Below are 21,676 nucleotides of genomic sequence, written 5' to 3'. Positions count from 1 at the left end.
TTTACCTTGATGTACTCATGGTTCTTGGCTGGAGATGCAACCCTCGCCAGGTAGCCTGGTTCTGCAGGCTGTGAAGCTCAGCTGTCTAGGGAGGTGGAGCTTGATGGGCTATAGTAAGTGGTAGGTCTGGGGTCTTCCAAGAGGCAGCAGGCCCACCTGGGGTCTTCTGATTCGCAGGGAGGAGGGAGTCGGCAGCAAGGGAGCACTCCCTCTGCCTTGTCCTGAAACTTTGAAAGAGAACAAGACCACTCACGCCTCCTACCCCTGTGTGTGTGGCCAGGGCAGGCTCTCCTTGCCCAGCACTTACCCGGCACTGACAAAGCTTCCCAGTCTGTCCTGAGGTGAACAGGTGTTCTTTCAGAGTACCCAACTCCTCCTGACCCCTCTGGATTCCTGAGAGGCTCTTACAGCATCTAAGAACTTCCTGCTCTCTTCCCAGCTCATTCCGAGGGCCTGCATTCTACCTCTCACCTCACTGTGGGCAGCAGCAGTCAATTCTGTTCCCAAAGCCAGTCGTCTGGAAATCGGAACCCAGTCCCTTCCACCTGGGGAGGTGTGGCTCCACGTCCTCTCACCTGACCACACGAGTTTGCGATCCTCCTTCAAGGCTCAGCATTTGCCTTGAGAAAGTGAGCAGAGCCCCTCTTTTTAAGTAGTGATGGGACTTCACCATGTTGGACTGGCTGGTCTCGAACTCCTGACCTCAGGTGATCCACTTGCCTCGGCCTCCCAAAGTGCTGAGATTACAGGCGTGAGCCACCATGCCCGGCCACCTCCTGTCTCTTCTAAACAATGATACCCAGTTAGTGTCCACTGTCTCTTGCAAGAAGGGCATTTTCCTTGAATTCTCTTCCCACCTATTTAATAACCAGCTAATTCAGAACAGTCAGACCAAAGTCCTTGGCACATTTCCTCCCCCAATACTGCCCAACTGATCAAGTTTACCACTAACAGAACTTGATCCTGTAGTTTCTTTACATTTTAAAAGAATGCATCCAGATTTGACAAATTTCAGGAGTTGCCCAACTAAGGAGTCCACTGTTAACTCAGTTTAAAAACTGAGGATCTGCAAGTGAGAAGTTACTTACAATGAAAAGCTATGTTGTATTCACTAAGAAAATACACATTCCTTTCAGTTTGGAGACAAAAGTTAATTGTACTTCCCCTGCAAATTCTTATGTGTATGCTAAAAATATCACCAGGAGTGTTTTCTCTGGGAGGCGTGGTATGTGCTGCCTGCCTGCCGCGAGGGAGGGAAGGGTAGAGCTGTCTCCAGGCAGCAACTCACAGACGGGAGGGGACATATCCCTCCCAAGCAGACATCTTTACGCAGGCCACTTCAGCTGCATGACAACAGTCTAGAGGAAATCTGGTTTCCCGGGGAGGAAGACAAACACCGTTAATGCTGACCTGGGTAGGCCAGCACCTCTGCCCCGCGTTCTCTCTAGCTCCACCTCCCACACCCACCACTCGCTGGGCTAGGAGAAAAGGAGCTGCCAAGGGAGATGAGGCGTCTTGACTGGCGGGCCCGCAGAGAGATGAAACAGGCACAGACTTGGACTTAGACTAAGTATATACTTTAATTTCTACAAGGTCCCCTTTCAAGTTTTAGGGAAATTTAACTGAAGTGTATACAAATTAAGACATTGCTAATATGTACAAAAGTATTTTTATAGAGCTTTTGAGCAATACTAGCAATAAACAGGATGGTACAAAAACAGTCCAATAATGCATTTCCTATTAAGAAGCACAATACACAACATAATTCAATTTTATTAAAAAATAACTTCAAAATATACAACAATCCCCTTTAGGAAGAAAAGCTACTTTTGTAGTTCACTCTGTCAGTAAACATCCAAGTTGAACGCGGCAGCAGAGGGCTGTCCTTTCCCACGGAGAAAAGAAATGAGGCTTCTAGGGACTATCTTTTCTGGATAAAATTCCACCCACCGCTGAGACGGGCAGTTACTGCCTGTGGCAGGCAGAATTCGAAAATGCCCCTCCCCCTCTCGGTGAGCTAATCTCCGGAGCGCGTGAACACGATGAGACGGCACTCCCGCAATGATGTTCTGTGCACAGTCGACCTTAAAACATTATCTGCGGGCTTGAGCTAATCACATGCCCTAAAAACAGAGGACTGGAGAGAGACCTGAAGCATGGGCAAGAGCGGATGCGAAGGCCGGTTGGAAGTTGAGGGGGGATCAGGCCACGAGGAATGCAGGCAGCCCTGAGGAGGTAAGAGGGGCCCCCCGCTGAGCCCGCTGGGAACTGGATTCTGCCAACAACCTAAATGGGCCCGGAAGCAGACTCTTCCCCAGAGCCCCCATGAAGGAATGCTGTCCTGCCAACCCTCGATTTCAGCCCCGTGAGACCCTGAGCGGAGAACCCAGCCACACTGTGCCGGACCCACAAGCTGCGGAACCGCTAAACGGGTGGTGCTTTAAAGCGCTAAATTTGGGGCGACGTGTCACACAGCAACAGACTAGGGTAACTTTTCTTAACCTAATTAGATCTGGCAGTTTCTGCTTGGGCTCTAAATGCATTTCTTCCAACTGAGTAGTACTAATACTGTCCTTTGTGGGCAACCTTTAACGGAAATCATACCGTTTTGTATTCAGTATCCAGTATTGTTTGGCCTAAGTCCTGTTTTCTTATGTACTTCTATTGACCTGGCAAACAACTGACCACCTTACCCTGTTTTCATACCTTCTTTGGGTGATAATTTTAATACATCCAAGGGGACCCTTCCTCCACCAACAGTTGTCAGCTCCCTCCAACTGAGGGCTCTTTCCCACTTCCCAAATACACCAGACAAGGCCCGTGGTAGGGTGCTGCCAATTTCTACATCAGGTATCCAATATTAATTACTTCTGCATAACAGGATTAAACTGGCACTGAGGTGATTAAGTACACTTGGGGAAGAAATTCAAAGTAAAGTTTAAAAAAAAACCACACACACAGACTAGTTTTCACAGGTCAAATTATTTCTGGAGGAGCCACCCAAAGCCATGAAAACATGAAAACACTCGATCTGTGCCGCCCCTCTAACTCTCCTGCCCGGCCTCTTGCACCTGGGTCGGGTTAAGCAAGGCTTCATCGAGTCAGCTGCAGGTCACAGTGGAAACAGGAAAGACGTGCTGGTTACGACACGTCAGCTGTTGTTGTAATATCCTGTATGTGAAAGACTTGAAAGCCCTGCAAAACGTCTCCAGGATGGTGGCGGGCAGATTTTGGTTATTTTGAGTCCGTTCTTCACTCTTCCAGAGGCACACACACGCAGCAGACCTGAGCGGCCAACATCTCTTGCTGCCAATCCTGTCTGCTCTAGGTACCCCAACCCACATCTGTACTTGAGAGAAGCCCCCCCAAAGAGTCAAAGTGAAGACAGCTCAGAATAAACCATTTTGGGTGCCAATGATTTTTCTGAATTTCCTTTTTCTCTTTTATGCTGTTTTAATATAAGAGTGATGCTTAAAGAGGCACCAAAAGTTACCAAGCACCAAAGCATGAAGTGGAATAGAATTGTCTTTATAACCTAGACTTCTGATCGGTATTGATTAAAAAGAACGTAAAATAATAAATCCTTAGAGACAGTGTAGGTATTTATAGTTAAGGCTGATTGATTCTTCTTAACCTTGCCCACAAGCCTGAAATAATACAGGCCGTGTGGGATGTATGACGACCACTTTCCTCATCCTGCGAAATATCAGAGAACTTAGGAATGAATTAAGAACCCCAGAGCCACTGCCTTATACTCCTGGCTACTCACAGTATCAGTTCTGGGTGGTTTGTTTTTAGAGCACATATGTACAAGACTTGATGTAATCAGTATATAAATATTTGGCCGCCTTTAACAGTTCTCCTTCACAGTTCTATGCTTGGCAGCATGTATGCTAAAACCGGAAAAACAGGCAAAACGGATCTGTATTCTAAGGAATACGTGAGATAGAGAAATAGTCTTAAAATAATATTGTAAATTATACTTAGATAAATTCCACAATTTCTTGATTCAAGAAAATGAAGTTCATTTCCATAGTTGGCTACTGTAAAATGTGGCATAAAAATATTTTTAGGAGACCTATCTGTATTTTAAATTCTTCTGCACAAATGTGAATGAACGAGTAACAATTAAGACGTGTCTATCTTTGAAATTCATCTCTGATATTGAAATAGAACAACAGACTGTTATTAAGTTTCTTAAGCTTTTAAGTTGCCAGATATTTACAAATAAGATATAATTTGTATCCAAAAAAAGGACCTTTCAACTATATCTGCTGCTTTCACTGGGGCTCCGGTGATGAGAGTAACTTCGGTCACTTTCACTGTCAGAGCCATAAGATCTACAACTCCTGTAATAACAAAACAAAATAAACAAAAACCTTGTAACTATAAAACCTGTGAATTCCTCTTACAGCTTTTTTTTGTATGAGTGGCTTGAAAGCACCATTGATGTCTTCAAGCTGCTCAGACTGGCACAGCACAGAGAGTGGGTCAGCAGGCACTGACTACGGCAACACGATGGGCTTTTCAAAGATGTTTTAAATGACAAGTTGTGGTAATACTAAGACAAAATAAATAAACACCACATCTTAGGAAATCTGTGTGAAATTCATTCATGCAAATGCTGGGACCACCAAAAAAAAGAAACCAATGAGCAGAATAGTTTCCCGTGTTACCTAAAATGAGTATCAGTATTTGAATAGATTACTGAGAAAGTAATGGGGAAAAGGTGCACAAATAGTTTCATTAAAGAAATGGAAACCTAACCAAAGAGGCGTGGGAGTGGCCCTAGGCATGAACACATTATTTTGAAAAATATTCACTGAGAGCCAGGCATTTTGCAAGATGCTGGGAACACACACACACACACACACACACACACACCCCGCCCCCCCACGAACGAAACCAAGTATAGTTCTCTGGGGTTCAAGGATAGAATAGAATATTGGGCAAGACAGTAATTTAGGGACAAGGAGAGCCGCAGGAGGAACAAGGGCTGTCTTAGAGGCACACGGGAGGGACCATATCCCAGGACTAGGCATCAGGGAGGGCTGTCCAGGGACAGTGGAGACCTGCAGGGTTGATGGGAACCGGCCATTTCAAGAGGCAAAAGGGGAGACGGCGAAGAGGGTGCGTGTGTCTCCAGGAAGAAGGAAAGGTCCTGGCACTTTTAAGGAGAGAAGCCAGAAAGAATCTGAGCTGTGGCTGACGCTGAGGCGGCTGGACCTGGTAAGCAAGGAACCGTCCAGATCATACTGCTATTTACAAGGATCACTGTAGTCGCAATGGATAGGAGAAGGCAAGATCAGAGGCCACCAGAAAGGGACAGCACGAAACTGACAGTAAGACCTTCGTAGAAGCCAAAATATGTTAAACATAGTACATAATACATAAAAAATGTATTTTACTCAATAATTGGCAACATATAAACCTCAATCCTGATGCTGAAGCAAATGATACTGTTGTTTTTTTAATTAAAAAACAATGAGAAACTGGCTACTGCTAGCAAGTAGTTCTACTTAAGCAAGTGGCCACTGTGTAGGTGACCTTTCCGAAAGAAACGTTTGTCCAAGACATGTAGATACAGAAAAACCCTTCTTAGATTCAAACACAATAACCAACAAATATTACCTGGCAACTCTTAATATAAAAGCCACTTGTAGTGCTTGCGGGTTGTTGAGATTTCAGAGGAAGTATTTCTGTCCTTGGAAGGTCACAGCACTTACTCTTCCACTAGCAACCCACGACCTCCCACATCAGGTGCCCACAGTGGCCTGCAGTGTGCTCAAGGAGAGAGACCCACCTGGACCGCCGATTGTAACTTCGGCCTCGGTGGTAACTGTTGCTTCTCTGGCTTCGACTCCGACTCCGACTCCTGCTGTAGTAACTGTCGTAGGTGTAGGACCTGCTTTAACGGCAACGACACACGCTAAATTTCCCCACTCAAATACTCGTATGTTCCTATTTCTTTTTAGGATCTTTTTTTTTTTTTTTTTTTTTGAGACGGAGTTTTGCTCTTGTTACCCAGGCTGGAGTGCAATGGCGCCATCTCGGCTCACCACAACCTCCGTCTCCTGGGTTCAGGCAATTCTCCGGCCTCAGCCTCCTGAGTAGCTGGGATTACAGGCACGTGCCACCATGCCCAGCTAATTTTTTGTATTTTTAGTATAGACGGGGTTTCACCATGTTGACCAGGATGGTCTCGATCTCTTGACCTCGTGATCCACCCGCCTCGGCCTCCCAAAGTGCTGGGATTACAGGCTTGAGCCACTGTGCCCGGCCTTCTTTTTAGGATCTTAAGAGTGTTCTAGCTTAGAACACGGACACCAGGTGACAGCATAAGAACACAGTTCCAAAACAAGTACTGGAAACATTTAACAATCGCCCCAAATGAGACTTACCATAATTAAAGAGAAAAATGTTAATTTCTTTTCTGCATTGAAAAATATCACAACATTAACGAGTTAGTTTGAATCTGGTGGCTCTTTATAGGCAACTATTATTCAATAAACACCTGCCATTACAGTTGGACACTGTCATTTTTGACACTGGAGTATAATGGGTCAACACATAAAACTTGTCAGAAAGACCTCATTTAGAAAAGGTATGGTTTCAGGAGACAAATATACGCATTCAGTGATTCAATGAAATACCGCTTTGAACTAAGAGTTTATCAAACAAAACCTTTCAGTTCTGCCCCACTGGTGGTTTCCCAATCTCTGTTCATACCTGGACCGACTGTGGGGATCATATGAGCTGCTCCTGGATCTGCTCCTGCTGGACGTCCTAATATTAATCACATGAAGGACCATCGTCTTATAAATCAGGGCAGGACAAGGTATACCAAACATTTATTATATCTAGACATTTATTTGCCCATCAAGGTGAAAATACAGTGAAATCCCACAGCTGTATTTGTTTTGTTTTCAAATCAAAAGTATACTGGATTTTTAAAAAAGCCTATTGGATTTCATAAGATGCAGTTTTATGCAGTTTTTCTCTGAGATACATGTCAAGTCACTAGGTAGGCTTAAAGTGGGTGGAGTAAGGGTAGAGGTCAGCACAGGTAGGACCTTTGTAAGACAAGTGACGCAGCATCAGTAGAAAATACCTCAGAGGCAAAAGAGGGAAAGAAGCTAGAACCAGAAGTCTGGGGCCACCCTTCCCCCAGTACATGCACTTCTTCCTCTCGGCCCCGTCTCTACAATCTTCCTATCCCAATCTCTAACCATGTCAAGAGGTGAATGCAGATGTAAACTTAGGTTAGGGAAGATCTTTGTGGGGAGGTGGGGGCAGGAATCAGGGCTTCCTAAATATTTCTACTGCTTCTCTTGCCTCACTCTGCTAAGATCTCAACTGAGGAATAGTCAAGAATTCCACAGCTCTTTCACAGGAAGAAAATAGGCCAGTATTATATTCAGTAATGACGTGATTCTTCTCATCAACTACCCGCCTCTGCCTATGTAGCCTTAAAAAGTGGACATGATGGACACCACACTGCAGGGTGAGATCACAAGCTCACCTGTGACTTTTGTAACTCCGGTAGGAACTGCTCCGGCTTCTGGTTCGGCCTCTGCTGTACCATCCTCTGCTCCGACTTCTAGAGTAGCTTCTTGATCTACAATCAAAGCAATTGAAAAAACATGTAATTATGTTAACTCACCATGGTATTAACATTAATTACTAGTAGGGCAGGAAGGGGAAAACACAACAAGAAGAAAGGCCTCTCACAACCTCTTCACAGTGGATATGACAGTGACAGCTAATGAGGCAATCTCAAAGCAACAATGGTTAAAACCAAACAGAATAAAATAAAGAAAAACAAGAAAAGGTTGGCACAAGTATGTTCATAGGAGCCTGATTTATAACACCAGTAACACTGACAAGAAAATAAGCCAAATCTCCATCAATGGTAGAATGGGTTAAAAAAATTCAGGTAGAGACCCATAATGAAATATTCTGAAGTAAGAAAATGGACGAACTACAGCTACATGTAATCCGCAAGAATGTATCTCTAGAACACAAGGTTGAATGAAGAAGGCAAATGTAGAACATCTACATATATAAAAGAATTTTATTTATAAAAGGTGCAAACATAACATTGTATAAAGATAGAAACATCTGGGGTAAAACTGTAAACAAAGACAATATTATAGCCAAAGTTTAGAGTAACGGTTAACTTTGGGACAGAAGTGCGCCTGGGATGGCTCTGGTGTGTCAAAGCTCTATTCTTTAAGCTAGACGGCAGGTAGGTGAGGATGTATCATATAGCTTTTTATTCTTCAATCATTTTTTTTATTCTTTACATCTCTTTAATACTCAGTACAACAAGCAGAAACGTAAGCAGTACAATCTGCCCCTCTGCATTCACCTGGCTCCCCACCCTTCTCCCCTCCGTTAAGCCTGTCATTCAAGAACAGAACAATACCTCTGTGTATAGGTGACATTATGTAATATCACCATAGGTTTTATTCAGTATGCAGTTATGTTTTGGAAGACATGACCTGCTTCCAGTTTATCTGCAAGAAAATGAATACATTATGTCCTAAAAAGATTGTAGTCACTTATTCAACCAAAAATTATAAAGCCACACCCTGTGAGGTGACTGAACGATGAGTAAGACACAGTTCCTGACTTCACGGAGTTCATACCCTAGTGGGGAAGTCAGGCCAGGCAGGTATCCAGAACAGGGAGGCAGGGCCGCACCCAGGCTTATCCATCTCAGTTCACTACCTGTTAGCTGCATAGCCTAGAACAAGTCCCTTAGCCTTTCTATGCCTTGCTGTCTTCATTGCAAAATGAAACACTGCCAACTCCCAAGGCAGAGATGAGAAGGTAACTGGGCAGAGTGGCCAGCATTGCCAACAGCTCAGAGCTGTCTCTGTACATGGTAAGGCAGACCGTAAGCAGACAGGAAGCTGGTGTCGCTCCACAGGCGACTGCATCTAGCAGCAGGAACTGAGACAGAAAAGGCCACGAGGAAGAAGAGAAGCCTCCACCAGCAGGATGAACCGGCCGAGTGGGAGGAGGAGAGCCAGCAGAGGGCTCCAGAAATGAGGCTGAAAACACGCCATGGCACTGGCCATCGGAACACCTGAAAGCTTCATCAGTAAACTAAGGCAGCAAGTGCACAGCCGAGGGCTAAGGAGAGTGGCACAGACGGCCTGTTAGGAAGAAGTCTGGGTAGCAAGGGAAGAAAGACTGATGAATAACCAGAAAGGAAAAAACGTCACAGATTCGTATGCTATTTTCAGTCCACATGATGAATATCAAGCACAATATAATAAGGGATATGAGTAAGAGACAGGTAAAACCATAAAATATTTACAAGGAAAAAAAAAACAATACAACACAACTGCTTATTCACTTCTTATTAGCACCACAATATTCTTTCCGTTTTTAATTCACATCTGTGTTATCCATTCTATGCTGACAACAAAAGGTATGATGTAATTTATAACAATGACAAAAACCTTTTCATGAAGGTGCAGAGTGACAAAGATGAGATAAAGGTATTTTAAATTCTTTTGTTGCCTTTCAAACAACAACAAAAAATCTAAAGATGATCATTTTTATCATTTTTACCCATACCGCCCCCCACCGCCGCCACATCTAAACTAAGATGCATGCTTGTCTTGGGCAGGTAACCGCCTCTGGCCTTCACCTTCCACATGTCTAAACTGAAAGGTTAGAGTAATGATCTGCAAATTCTATATATTCTGCCAATTTAGGATTCCATTCTAAGTCACTGCTCCCTGGCAAAGAGAGCAGCCTCACACCTTTAAAGATGGAGAACTTACAACCTGTCATGTCAACTCATTTCTAATGACAGAGAGCTTTAAATTGACAGTAACAGAGTTTTGTAAACCGAGCCCAAATTTCTCCTCCTGAAATTCCCTCTATGTCCTCAATTTTGAATCACACAAGACTTCTTATTCCTTTCAAGACATTTGGAAATAGTGTTTCTATCCTTAATTTTGATATTCTTCCAAGCTAAACAATAACAGACTCTCTTTGGGAGGAAAAAAAGATAATACTGCTCACCGGTAAGAAGACGTGGAACTTCTCGACCGACTTCTTGAGTGACTGTAGGAGGCAGACCTTGCTCTGTGTCTCGATTTGGTTTCAGATTTGCTTCGAGATCTACTTGGACTCCTGGACTGGCTGTCACCATCCCGACTAGGCGTCTGCTCGTCACTTGAACTCTCCTGATTTCTTGGTCTACGGTTTAAGCGCGCTGTCTTTCTTACTTCATCAAAGAGAGACCCAGGCCGAACTTTATTTTTGCTTTTAATTTCTATTCTCAAGCCTTGTGGTTTCACTTCGGCCACAGTGGTCAACGTCCTAACTCCCACAGCACCAGATGTGGCAGCAGTGGGTGCTGCCAGGTTCCCCACACCTTGCAGGGGCTTCCACTTCTTATCAATGAGGTGGACTTGGCTCTTCTCAGCCACCTCCTTCTTCCCGGAACTTTCTCCGGCACTAGCCAAGCTAGCAGAGCCACTGTCCTGTTTCCCCACTTCACCCAGCGCTTTACTTTCAGACATGCTGCTTTCCTGTTTTACTACCACTGCTTCAGAATGTTCTGCTGCCATATCCTGCTTTAGAGCGACGTTCGCATCTGGGGTATCAAGGCGTGCGTTTCCCAGAGGGGAAGCTGCCTCGACCTTTGCTGGGGAACTCCTGTCAGGAGTGCAGATCTCCATGTTGTCGTCCGTTTGCAGCACATCTTCCACTCCATTGGGAACACGCTCTTCAACATGCTGAATGCTTTGTGAACAGGCCACATTTTCCTCAGTATTTAAAGCTGTGGGAGAAATGCTGAGTTTATTATCATCTTTAGTAAACTGATCAAGATCTGATGAAAGAGTCGCTGTATTATGTTTACCTGAAAGGCTGCCCTCTTCACGTGATTTCTCTGTTTCTGGAATATTATCTTTTACCGTTTCACTGTTTTCAGAAACCTTTTTCTCTTTTGACTCCTGAGTAACCTGCTTGTCATCAATCTCCTCCTCCTCCTCTTCACCAAATTCTAGTGGAGGCTGCCAGTGAAATGCTTGCTTTCGCTTTGGAGCCTTGTGCTTTTTGTCTTTTTTCCCTTTCAATTTCTCTTTCACTTTTTTGGTGTGTTCTCTTTTAAGATTTTCCTTTGACCCATGTTTGTGCTTTTGTGGCTTTCCTCTACTGTTTTCAGAATTAGAACAAGACCCCTCAGAATCAGAGGTTGATGTGCGCCGTTTGCTTGATTTCCAAGCACCCTTATCATCAGGCAGTGAAGTATGTGCTGCCGACTTTGTTGTGGGTTTGACTTTGGTGTGAATTTCACTACCCTCTGATTCAGAATCCGATGTGGCCTCACCTTCCTCCTTGTCAGAGGATGGCTGCGAGTTATTTCTACTTTTTTTAGCTACATCACGTTCTGAATTTGACTCAGAGTCCCATTTACTCCCAGCGTAATTCTTCCTTCTGGGCTTACTGCCAGTTCTAAAGTGATCAGAAAGATTCTCTTTCAAAGTTCTTTTTTTTGAGGGAGGGCATTCCCTTTCAGGCCTGGATTTCTCTTCACCTCTGTTTGCTTCTTGTTTATTACGTGTTCTTTCCACTTGGTCCTGCTTCTCTCTTTCTTGGGCTGACTGTGTAGCCCGAACACTTGACTGCTCACTGTCTGAAGAATAATCTAAAGATGACCTGCTCTCACTATACCTTCTCTGACATGAAGATCTGTCTCTACCTTTCACATATTTACTGTGAAGTGTCTTTTCAGAGCTGCTGCTGTGCCTTTTATGTGAAACACTGTTTTTTTTCCTACTGGATCTAAGCTTCCTCTTAGCTCGTCTTCCATCGTCACTGCTAACAGAAGTATATGAAGATGATCGACTACACTGTGAATGATCACTGTATTTATTTCGTGAATGAGATCTAGACGATGGAGACCTGGACCTTAAATGCGAACTAGCTAGACTACGTGATCTTGTATATGATCTGGAATAAGATCGACTCCTAGAAGATCTGCTCCTTGACCTTGGTGAGCTTTCTGAACTTCTATCACTGTATTTTGAATACGTGCTCTGATCACTTTCTGAATTTTTTTCTCTTTTATGGTAGGATGATGAGCTACCAGTCTCTTTAATATTTGCTAAACTGTAAGTGCTTTGGATGGGCAGCAAGTGGGTTGTTTTAGCTTTCATTTCCTGAATTCGCTCATAAGAGGGCTTCCAAGGTTTCTGTCCAGGCTTCCATCTTGAAGGGGGGGGGCTGTCACTCAGTGGTATTACAGGAATATTTTCTGCTACAACAGGTTGTACTACTATATTTTCATTTTGGGCCATGGTTGCTCTTAAAGGTTCTGTTTTAACTGGTTTATTTTCACTTAGCTGAGAAGCTGTTCTTCTTGGTGATTTTGATGCTCTCTTTTGGTGCCCAGACTTGGAACTAGATCTGGACTTTGATCTACTTCGAGAACGTGAGGACTTTGATGCGGTCTTTGATCTTGAGCTTCCTCTAGAGTAAGACCGTGAGTGAGACTTCGATCTGTATGAGTCTCTGCTGGAATGGGTTAAAGAGCTCTGAACATCCTTATCAGATTTAGACCAGTCTCTCTTTGATGAGTGATGAGACGATACTGAGGAAGAACGAGAACTCCTTTCTCTATCACAAGAGGATTTCATCCTTCGAGTGGAAGACTTTGAGGATTCTATGTCAGACGGCATAAGAATCCTTCTCTTCTTAGTTTGTTTGTGTCTTCTGCAATGTTTCTGCTTTTTCCCTTTCTTTTTATGCTTAACTTTTTTCTCTTTTCTGCGTTTCTTATGGTGGCCATCAGAGTGTCTTGCTGTACTAAGGTCTGAATAATACCCATTATAGGACCATGATCTTGATCGCTGGGACAAGCTTCTTTCATCCCATCGGCTTGAGCAGGGGTCACTTAACCTACAGAAAGGACACGATATTCATGCAGTGATTTATAAGCATGTTTTCTATGCCTTAAAACATAGCTTTGCTAAGCACAAACAGGAAGTGTGAATCAAAGAGTTATAGGCCTGGTCTTGCTATACTTTCAGAGACACACACTGAGAACTACTAACGGATTCACTTACGAAAGGATTTTTTTTTTAAGCGAAGCAAAGAATCTTACATTTGCTGGGAAAATGTTTTTGAAAATCAAACCAACTAATCACAAGAACACTACTGAACTCAATCACAAGAGTTCCTGGCTGTTACCTGCTAACAACCCTCTGCCTCTAGGAACAATTTTTGAGGGCATGTCAAAACAAGGTCCCAGACAATTTTGTTGATTTTCTAAAAGATGCAGGACAGCTGCTTGAAACTAGCATGAATCTTGTTTTTTCTCCACCTCACAGAAGTAATCCAGATTTCCCCTAAGACTGTAAACTACTTAAATCAGAAACTGAGGACAAAGTACACAAAAACACATACAGGCTTTACAATCTCAGTGGTAATGTCAAGGCTCAGAACGAAAGTCCTGAGTCCCGCTGTGTCTGAGCCTGTTCACACAGCAGACACACTTCTTTTCCTCCTCTCCCAATCCCGAACCACTCTGCAGGATGTCCACAGAGAGACAATTCTACCACGAAGAATTACACAGCATCCCATTAGCGTATTTTTCACCATCTATTCTGGGGCCTGTCCCCTTCCTAAAATAAATATTCCCCTGTGGGACATAACTGAAGGTAAGAGATACATACACTTCTAAAGAAACAACAGTCCCTGAGATCAAAAGCCAACGGCACACTGAGTGCAGGTGTTCCCATCTACCAATGAACTCATCAGTGACCTGGCTGGCTAGAAAATAATCTGCTATATAATTTCTAAGTCCTAATCATTTCTAAAATGGACTAAGAGGTCATTAAAAGATACAGTCTTACAGCTTTTGTTAAGGAAAACAGGATTTTGATTTAAAAGCCCAACTAGTTAGGAGCACTACTTTCACCAAGAAGTCCCAAATGTATTTCCTTTGGTCAGAGTCTAATTCTGACTGTGAATCTTTAATGAAATGTCCGGAATTTTATCTAATCCCTTTAACACTTAAACTATAACAGACCCAGGATTGTGCTTATACTCAAAGTTCTTACTTATCTCCTTTACTCCATTTCTCCCCACTAGGTGGTCTGTATGCTCGTAATCTCTGCATTTCCTCTTTCCAGTGAGGAGGTGTTTCACTGCTGCCATCATCGTCTGACTCAGAACAGGACCTTGACCTTGGAGGTGTGTGATAGCGCTTTAAAAACAAAGAGAATACTAGTTTTAAAAACGCATCTTGACAGTCTGCTATAGGACAGAGTTAAGTGAAAGACCCAATCTCAGATCATCCCGTCAAAGGCAATGATTTAGGTTACCAAAAGGGTGGTCTAAAGTTATTTCTTTTCCTTTTTTTTCCTTGAGACGGAGTTTCACTAGTTACCCAGGCTGGAGTGCAATGGCGCCATCTCGGCTCACCGCAACCTCCGCCTCCTGGGTTCAGGCAATTCTCCTGCCTCAGCCTCCTGAGTAGCTGGGATTACAGGCACGCGCCACCATGCCCAGCTAAGTTTTTGTATTTTTAGTAGAGACGGGGTTTCACCATGTTGACCAGGCTGGTCTCGATCTCTTGACCTCGTGATCCACCCGCCTCGGCCTCCCAAAGTGCTGGGATTACAGGCGTGAGCCACCGCGCCCGGCCCTCTTTTTTTTTCTTTTTAACTATTATTTTAGGTTCGGGTGAAGTTATTTCAAACAAGGCATTAAAAAAGATGGGCAAGGCTGAGATTCACCTGTAATGCACATAAACTTTTCCTCGTCGAAGTCTTAATGAATCCATTCATTAGCCTAGATTATTCAACATGCCAGATTTCTCAGCATTCTCACTGATGGTTTTACATGTTCCTCTTTTCATACTCAATTAAACCCATTCAAACACAGCAGTGTACTTTGATCTAACAGGAATACCTTCCCATAGCTATGGAAAATAAAATTAGTTCCTTGAATAGATTTTGTATTATATCTAAAATTAAAGCTAGGATTTTGATGATAGGTAAACATTTTTTCCTACTTAGATACATAATTTCAAAAAAAAATCTTATCACACATACAATTGTGCCCCTTCCTTTAATCTTCCGTCCAGACTTTGATACAGATGGTTTCTGATCACTTACAATGGGTGCAACATCAGGAATCTTCCTAGGAAAAGAAGATGGTGATGAAAATTAAAAATATGCAAAGGGGAAGCATTTTTCTCAATGTTTAAATACAGAATTTATGTCCCTATAATACCAAAACACTTCATTTATCCAACACTTTTGTACAATGAGACATTCCACATAACCTTATTTTGTAAGCAAACCATTTAAATGACAAAACTTAAAAAAAAAATCAATTGGGTAAAAATACATGATACTGATACTAGTAGCTCTCCTTTTAAGCACATTATTATCTCTTATTATTTATTTATTTTTTTTGAGACACAGCCTTGCTCTGTCGCCAGGCTGGAGTGCAGTGGTGCAATCTCTGCTCGCTGCAACCTCCGACTCCTGGTTCCAGCGATTCTCCTGCCTCAGCCTCCCGAGTAGCTGGGATTACAGGCACGTGCCACTACGCCCAGATAATTTTCCTATTTTTAGTAGAGATGGGGTTTTACCATGTCGGTCAGGATGGTCTCGATCTCCTGACCTCGTGATCCACCCACGCTGGCCTCCCAAAGTGCTGGGATTACAGGTATGAGCCACCGCATCCAGTACCATCTTTAAAGAAAATCGTTTTTTATTTTTCTCTTGTCAAACCAGTGATGTTCTTAAGGGAACACTGAGGTACTGCTAACTCTGATGCTTAATTGTGCTTTGGTCATTTTTTAAGTTTGTCTCTCCTACTCTGCTCTAAGCTGCCCCTTCATCTTAAATGCTTTGAATCTGCTGCCTTACTGCATCATATATACTATCGAAGTATAGTTTGTGACACCTGCAGTCTTCCATGCCTGAGGCCTTTTCACACCTCAATTTATTTTGTGTCTGTTAGTATTAACATAATGGCTAGTTTCTATTGGGCAATTACTGTGTCAGGCATTGTATTAATAAGCATTTAAAAAATACTTTTTGCCGGGCGCGGTGGCTCAAGCCTGTAATCCCAGCACTTTGGGAGGCCGAGGCGGGTGGATCACAAGGTCAAGAGATCGAGACCATCCTGGTCAACATGGTGAAACCCCATCTCTACTAAAAATACAAAAAATTAGCTGGGCGTGGTGGCGCATGCCTGTAATCCCAGCTATTCAGGAGGCTGAGGCAGGAGAATTGCCTGAACCCAGGAGGCGGAGGTTGCGGTGAGCCGAGATCGCGCCATTGCACTCCAGCCTGGGTAACAAGAGTGAAACTCCGTCTCAAAAAAAAAAAAAAAAAAAAAAAAAAAGCCTGTAATCCCAGCTACTCAGGAGGCTGAGGCAGGAGAATCGCCTGAACCCAGGAGGCGGAAGTTGTGGTGAGCCGGGATTGCGCCATTGCACTCCAGCCTGGGTAACAAGAGCGAAACTCCGTCTCAAAAAAAAAAAAAAATACTTTTTTTAAGAGATATCTATATATACACATTCACACACACATATATGCATATATAACATAAAATTTGTCCTTTTTAGCATCCTAAATGTACAGTTCAGTGGCATCAGTTACATTTACAATGCTGTGCAAGTATCACCGTCTTTTCAAAACTTTTTCATCACCCCAAACAGAAACTCTACTCATGAAACACTAACTCCCCATTCCCTGCTCTCACCAGCAGCCCCTGAAAACCTCTATTCTGCTTTCCGTTTCTATGAATTTGACGATTCTAGAAACCAAGTACCATATGGTTCCATTTATATGAGGAATATTCTACACGTTGGGTATTTGTCTTTTTTGTGGCTGGCTAATTTCAAGGTAGAAAACAAATTTCCACAAATGTTCTGTTGACAAAACTCAAAATACTATGATAACAACTGAGTATCGTTTTTTTGTAATAAAGATCTACTAATGAGAAGAATGCAATTCATTTTTGGGAGATGGAAAACCTTTGCTTAATTAGGGCTCAAAGTTAGCATTCTCTATTAAAACAAAGAATGTTAAAAATTGGCTGGGGGTGGTGGCGAGGCACCTGTAGTAATAGCTACTCAGGAGGATAAGGCAAGAGGCTCACTTGAGCCCAGGAGGTTGAGGCTGCAGTGAGCCATGATCTTGCCAGTGCACTCTAGTCTGGGCGACAGAGCAACAGAGCAAGTCCCTGCCTCAAAAAAACAAGAAAATACAAAACCTCCCAGTTAACGTTAATGCTCTTCCTCAATGCTCATCTGTAATGAGATTTTATGTATTTCATCTTTAAAAAGATCTCTTCACACAGATGGCTGATGTGTGTAGCAGCTGAAATTCCGGTGAGTTACAGCTTTATCACCGTCATTTGTAGTGCGCCTCTTGGCACGTGAAGGAGTGAGAACACTACACACAAACTCTGCTGCAACTACTCAGAGCTGCTGTTGCAACTACTCAGTGCTGCTGTTGCATAAGAAAAAGGCAAGCGAATGAATGAGGTCGTGTTTCAATGAAACTTTATTTTTAGATAGAATTTCACATAATTTTCATGTCACAAAATATTCCTTTTTTGATTTCCCCTAAAAAAAATTTAAACACATAAAAAACACATTTAACTCATGGATTGTTCAAAAACCACCAGTAGGCCAAATTTGGTCCATGAATCATAGACTGCTGACACCTATCATACAACAATAAAGTGGATCTTTCAAGTTTCCCACCTTCTGAAAGCCAAATGGATTTGATCAATGAACTTGGTGTCTTCTTACAAGGAAGAAAAGTTCTACTATAAAATCTGATCACAAGCTAGAATTTTTAATAATGAAAACATAATATGTTAAGCAATTAATTCAAAGATACACACCATTTTGCAACAGCTTTATAAACAAGACAGTATCAGGCTTTAAAAAAATTTAATAAACTAAATAACTTTATGCAGAGACCTAATTATAAACAAGGACTCTTATACTTCTCAGCTTTCAAAATAACTCTTCATAGGGTACTTATGAATTGTACCATAGGGTACTTATCAATTATATCATTATGGTATTTCTATTTCTTTTCATGAAACATTTTCTTTTAATAATTTTAAACTTAAATCTAATACACAAAATACATTACTATTTTCTCAGACCAAATCTAAAACTACACATTCACTTTTCCAATGCAGAGAAGTAATCGTTGAACAAGTTAACGAAAGTAACTTATTTATGATACTAAATTATACTTCCAATCATCATGCAATTAATTATGCACTATTCAAATTGGAATGCATGCTTCGTCACTCAAATGGATCCAAAGACTTCATCTAACTCTCTATTCTGATAACTAAAATCGCACTCCTCTAATGGAAGGCAAAGGCAGGAAGATTAGGAATGAAATCTTTCCAGATCACCAATAAGAGCTTCCTGGACCAACTTGCCCAACCTCCTCTGCCTACTAGAATGTGAATTCTGAAAGGTAGTGTGGCCGGGCGCGGTGGCTCAAGCCTGTAATCCCAGCACTTTGGGAGGCCGAAGCGGGTGGATCACAAGGTCAAGAGATCGAGACCGTCCTGGTCAACATGGTAAAACCCCGTCTCTACTAAAAATACAAAAAATTAGCTGGACATGGTGGCGCGTGCCTGTAATCCCAGCCACTCAAGAGGCTGAGGCAGGAGAATTGCCTGAACCTAGGAGGCGGAGGCTGTGGTGAGCCAAGATCGCGCCATGGCACTCCAGCCTGGGTAACAAGAGCGAAACTCCGTCTCAAAAAAAAAAAAAGGTAGTGTACGTTAACAGTCATTCATCTGGTATCTCCCATATTTCCTACTTATCATTCATTAATCTGATACTCCCACAGTATCTTTCAATGTGCTTCAAACATGAGTCATGTTCCATACATGAGTGCAGAATTGCAATGAGCTGAAGGAATTGTCTCTCAGAGAAATACAAACATATAGTTTAGTCATCCTACTTACGGTTCAGGTTCCGCAGTAACAACAGGCATATCTCTTCTCAGTAAAAATCGGTTCTCAGGCACTGGAGGAATTTCTTCTGGGCGGACCACAGGTTTTTCCCTTTTAGCATTGGCATCAACTGACCTTTTTTCATTGGTATCACTCCTCTCAGAGTGACTTAGAGAGAACAAATCAAGTCACCGATTAAAATGTATAATGTTTGCATTTCATAACAAAAGCACATAAAATTAGATATTAAAACAACAGCATAATTAACGACAGCGTACAAGTCTCACTCAAAAGAGTTATATGATTTTCACAAAGAGAACAAATTATCAACCAGATATTAAAAACCCACAGGCTAACATTTTGAAATTGTTAAACGATCCTAACATTTTTATTTTAAGAGTTCCAGGAAGCTAGGTATTGTGGCTAACACCTGTAAGCCCAGTACTTCAGGGGTCTCATGGGAGGACTGCTTGAGGCCAAGAGTCAGAGACCAGCCTGGTCAACACAGCAAAAGACCCTGTCTCTACAAAAACTTAAAAAATTCGCCAGGCATAATGGTAACTCCTATAGTCCTAGCTACTCAGGAGGCTGATGCAGAAGTATCTCTTGAGCCCAGGAGGTCGAGGATGCAGTGAGCTATGATTGTGCCACTGTACTCCATCCAGCCTGGGTAACAGAGCAAGACCCCATCTCTTAAAAACAAAAAACAAAAAAAACCCAACAGTTCTTAGGACTATTGTCACCTGAAAACTGAAAACACACACAATCTTTGAAATGAAATGCCTACACTACCAACTCTTAGATTTGGCAGATTTCAATTTAGATAAAGTTTAGAAAATACCATCCTTTTTCAATAACAGCTAATAAAATTGAGTTTACAGAATTATACGTATTCTTCCCTTTCTGGAGTGTGTGTTTTTAGGTAAGAGTACATCGGTGTTTAACACGTACCCTTTTGGGCTCATTACATGTTTATTCCTTGGTTCTTCTGAACTGCTTGCTTCCTTTCGCCTCTTTTTAGAACGTTTAACTTTTGGCCTCCTCTTATGTTTCCTCCTTCTGCTCCTCTCCTGTTCAATTTCACTTTCTGAAGATGATTCTGAAGAGGAAGAGGAATTGGAAGAGGAATCCAAGTCTTCTGAATGAGCTGGTTTCTTCCTTTTTTTCTCAAAAACTTTTAAGAAACATTAATAAAAACATTAGTACTAAATTTCAGTGCCTATGCTTCAGAGTAAAAACTATGATTATTGAATATCAAAATATGCTTTATATACAGCAAACACAAAATGAAATGTAGTTTTTTCAATTTTATAGTAAAATTACTGGCAAGATTGTAAGGTAGTAAGTCCCCTGTCCTTAAGAAGCCTAAATTCTAGCTGGGTTTAATAACAAGAAATAGGCCACACCCATAATAAAGGCAGTGGCTCACACCTATAACCCCTGCACTGTGGGAGGCCAAGACAGGCAGATACCTTGAGGTCAGGAGTTTGAGACCAGCCTGGCCAACATGGTGAAACCTTGTCTCTACTAAAAATAGTAATAATTAGCCAGACATGGTGGTGCATGCCTATAATCCCATGTACTCCAGAGGCTGAGGCAGGAGAATCACTTGAACCCAGGAGGTGGAGGTTGCAGTTAGCTGAGACTGTTGTCACTGCACTCCAGCCTGGGCAACAGAGCAAGAGTCTGTCTCAAAATAAATAAAAAGAAAGAAAGAATTGCATAATATGACAAATGATAAGTGCTAAGACAGCAAAACAAAGCAGTGTAAAGGGAATAGGCAGATTAGGGATAGTTTAACATAACATTTGAACAGAGACCTACAGAAGCAAGGGAGGATGTCATGCAGGTATCTTAATAGAGGGTGTTCCAGTCAAAGAGAACAGGCAGCACAAAGTCCCTGAGTGGCTGGCATGTCTGAACAAAGGTCAATGTGCCTGGAAGGCAATGAATAAGGGAAGAGTTCAGAGAGACAGCAGAGAGCTGGACTAGCCAGTGCCTTAGAGACCACTGCAAAAACTTAGGCTTTGGAAGATTGAGAAGGGAGTCCTTCAAAGGTTCTGAGCAGGCATGACATGAATGCAAATTATGGTTCAAAAGGATCACTCTGGTTGCTGTTAAGGACAGACCATAGCGGTCCTAGGACATAAGCAATAAGACCTGTTAGGAAGCTACTGCTGCTGACAAAAGATTAAAGGACAGAGGCAAGGTAAACAGTTATGAGGTTACTGTAGTAATCCAGACACAACATACTGGTGGTTTGGATCAGGCTGGTGGCAAGGAAAAGGACAAGGAGGTAAGATTTGACAAGATATGCTAAAAGATTAAATGTGTCGAGTATGACTCAGAGGCACCAACGGCTATTGTTATACCACTAGTTCCACTACTCAAATCTAGTTATAGTCTTTAGCACTGCTTTACCTGTGTCTCAGCTTCGTCTACTGTCAAAGAAGTTCTTACCATCTTTCACTGATTTTGTGGCAAGTACTCCACAATCAATAACTCGCACGTCTGCATATGGTCTGCTTGCAGCATCAGTTTTCAGATTTTCAATTTGTTCAATTACTTCAAAACCAGAAATAACCAGTCCAAAGACGACATGCACCCTGTCAAAATACAAATTCAAGAAACAACTGGTTTGATAATTAAGCAATAAACAATAATCAAGACAATTAACTGTAATCAA

At 42.3% G+C, this 21,676-nt stretch overlaps 1 protein-coding gene across 8 annotated transcripts in view; it reads right to left on the bottom strand.

Annotated features, from left to right (window-relative positions):
- Positions 1-1,561: 1,561 nt before the first annotated feature.
- Positions 1,562-21,676, bottom strand: part of NKTR (natural killer cell triggering receptor) — a 49,707-nt gene continuing 29,592 nt past the window's right edge. For 6 of the 8 annotated variants that reach the window (XM_039461921.2, XM_074406096.1, XM_074406095.1 and 3 more), the window contains 10 exons: positions 21,451-21,596; positions 19,942-20,164; positions 19,003-19,158; positions 15,090-15,177; positions 14,094-14,239; positions 10,045-12,930; positions 7,523-7,618; positions 6,730-6,786; positions 5,804-5,908; positions 1,562-4,349 (listed from right to left, as the gene is read on the bottom strand). In XM_039461921.2, the coding sequence (XP_039317855.2) occupies positions 4,262-4,349; positions 5,804-5,908; positions 6,730-6,786; positions 7,523-7,618; positions 10,045-12,930; positions 14,094-14,239; positions 15,090-15,177; positions 19,003-19,158; positions 19,942-20,164; positions 21,451-21,596 (3,991 nt within the window). In that variant the 3' untranslated portion in view covers positions 1,562-4,261. The remainder of the gene's footprint in view (positions 4,350-5,803; positions 5,909-6,729; positions 6,787-7,522; positions 7,619-10,044; positions 12,931-14,093; positions 14,240-15,089; positions 15,178-19,002; positions 19,159-19,941; positions 20,165-21,450; positions 21,597-21,676) is intronic. The other 2 variants (XM_039461919.2, XM_039461918.2) reach the window with 2 other exon arrangements.

Source organism: Saimiri boliviensis, chromosome 9, assembly GCF_048565385.1.
Source record: "Saimiri boliviensis isolate mSaiBol1 chromosome 9, mSaiBol1.pri, whole genome shotgun sequence".
Classification (NCBI taxonomy): Eukaryota; Metazoa; Chordata; class Mammalia; order Primates; family Cebidae; genus Saimiri; species Saimiri boliviensis.
The sequence above is the reverse complement of the archived record's forward strand: the minus strand, read 5'-3'. Positions and strand labels throughout refer to the sequence as shown.